Source organism: Canis lupus, chromosome 2, assembly GCF_011100685.1.
Source record: "Canis lupus familiaris isolate Mischka breed German Shepherd chromosome 2, alternate assembly UU_Cfam_GSD_1.0, whole genome shotgun sequence".
Taxonomy (NCBI): Eukaryota; Metazoa; Chordata; class Mammalia; order Carnivora; family Canidae; genus Canis; species Canis lupus.
The window spans coordinates 68,364,652-68,366,562 of record NC_049223.1 but is presented as its reverse complement, the minus strand read 5'-3'; the positions used below and the strand labels follow the sequence as shown (position 1 = coordinate 68,366,562).

Sequence of the window (1,911 nt, the reverse complement as noted above, 5' to 3'; positions counted from 1 at the left end):
CGGATGGGCGTCACGTGGCTCCCCAGAGTTGCAGGCCAGGAAAATCCCAGCTCTTGCACACTCGGCCTTCCATACCCCTCTATTCGCCCTCCCTGACACACTCAGCCTCTCTGACCCACCTTGAACATTCACCATCACACACTCCCTGGAACAGCTCTGTCACTCTCAGCTCCTGCCACCACTCCCCAGCAATACTGCCAGCCTTTCCCAAATTCCCAGGGCTGCAGCCTTGCCCTGTCACCCACTCCAAACCCACCATGTCCCTGGGGCCACTGAAATTCCAGGCACTAGGTGAAGAAAATGAAGAGGATGAGGAGGAAGAGAGCCTGGACTCTGTGAAGGCACTGACGGCCAAGCTGCAGCTGCAGACACGGCGGCCCTCATACCTGGAGTGGACAGCCCGAGTTCAGAGCCAGGCCTGGCGCAGGACCCAAACCAGACCTGGGCTGGGGGGCCCTGGGGCCCTCTGCGGATTCGACTCAATGGACTCTGCCCTTGAGTGGCTCCGACGGGAGCTGGTGAGTTGGGTAGGGTGGGCAGTCATCCTTAGGACCCAAGAAACATGGGTTTGGGGAGGGCATGAGAATGGGCCTCACCTCTAGCAACTGCCTACTCCTTGGCTTTGTCCTGGGGCTGAGGAGCCGTGAATGGACTCCTCCAGCGATTTATTCAGGGATACTTGCTGAAGCAGGATTCCATCCAATCTACCTACTACCAACTACTCCCGTGACTCTGGGGACAGAGCCCTGCCCTTCAGGGCCACGGGTCTTAAGTGGGGAAGGCATAGCCTCCCCTACTCTGGGAATGGCCATACCTCAAAGTTGCAGGGAGGGACAAATGACGCATTGACCACACTGTAGGCAGAATCTGAGGAAGCCAGCATTATGCAGGTGGCTCTTAACCCAACATGTGCAAACAAAAAAATGTCTAGGCTCCAAATTGGAGATTGCGCTTAGTTGACCTGGGGTGGGGCACCGGACACCTGTGTTTGTGTAACAACTGCTCCTTAGCTTAGTTTGAGAGCGAGATCTGGACGTTGGGGAGGGCTCAAGCTGGGGCGATGAGGGGTGGGGAAGACACAGCCTGTGCAAAGACCCAGGGTGTTGACAGGAAGGGAAGACTGATGCGAGTGGCTGAGGACCCGTCAGGCAGCCTCACGCCTCCTCTCTGCTGCAGCAGGAGATGCAGGCTCAGGACCAGCAGCTGGCCGGGCAGCTGCTCCGCCTGCGCGCCCAGCTGCACCAGCTGAAGGTGGACCAAGCCTGTCACCTGCACCAAGAGCTGCTGGACGAGGCTGAGCTGGAGCTGGAGCTGGAGCCTGGGGCCGGCCTTCCCTTGGCCCCGCCGCTGCGGCACCTCGGCCTCACCCGCATGAACATCAGTGCCCGGCGCTTCACCCTCTGCTGAGGGGCACTTGCTTGCTTCCTGGGACCTCTTGGGAAGGGGGAAGGGAGGGGTGCCTCAAAGGTGCCAACACCTGGCAAGGGGTGGTGGGAGGGTTGCTAGGGGCGGGGCTCCCTCAGTTCTCTGGGAGCATAAAGCCCCAGCATCCTGTTACCCTTGCTGCCCTAGATTGGGGAAGAGAGGTTGGAGGAAGGGGAGAAACTCACAGACCTCCAAGCTCTTCAATAAAGGCCCTCTCTGTTTCCCAACAAGGTCTCTGCAGTCATTTATTCAGGCCCAAGGTCACTGTGCGTCATCTGTAGCTAGGGCCAGGACTTCAACTGTGGGAAAGAAGGCCTGGGTTGGGGGTAGAGATGAACAGATGGATCCCCATATCTCTCCCAGCTCCAGCTCTGTCTCTCTATCTTATCAAGCTCAGAACTGGGCAAGAGCTTGAAATCCTGAATCACCCCTATGGAAGGTGACAGGTCAATGGGCAGCTGAAGAATGTAGGACCTAGTAGACCTG

The 1,911-nt window shown here is 58.2% G+C and overlaps 1 protein-coding gene across 2 annotated transcripts; it reads left to right on the top strand.

Moving 5' to 3' along the window:
- On the top strand, positions 1–1,652 carry FAM167B (family with sequence similarity 167 member B). Of its 2 annotated transcripts, none has more exons than XM_038529637.1 (2): positions 1–518; positions 1,180–1,652. In XM_038529637.1, the coding sequence occupies exons 1-2, from the start codon at positions 258–260 to the stop codon at positions 1,405–1,407; spliced, it is 489 nt and encodes a 162-aa protein (XP_038385565.1). In that variant the 5' UTR covers positions 1–257; the 3' UTR covers positions 1,408–1,652. The 2 variants fall into 2 exon arrangements, with proteins under 2 accessions (XP_038385565.1, XP_038385564.1); XM_038529636.1 differs by having other exon boundaries at positions 4–518; positions 1,177–1,652.
- Positions 1,653–1,911: the final 259 nt, after the last annotated feature.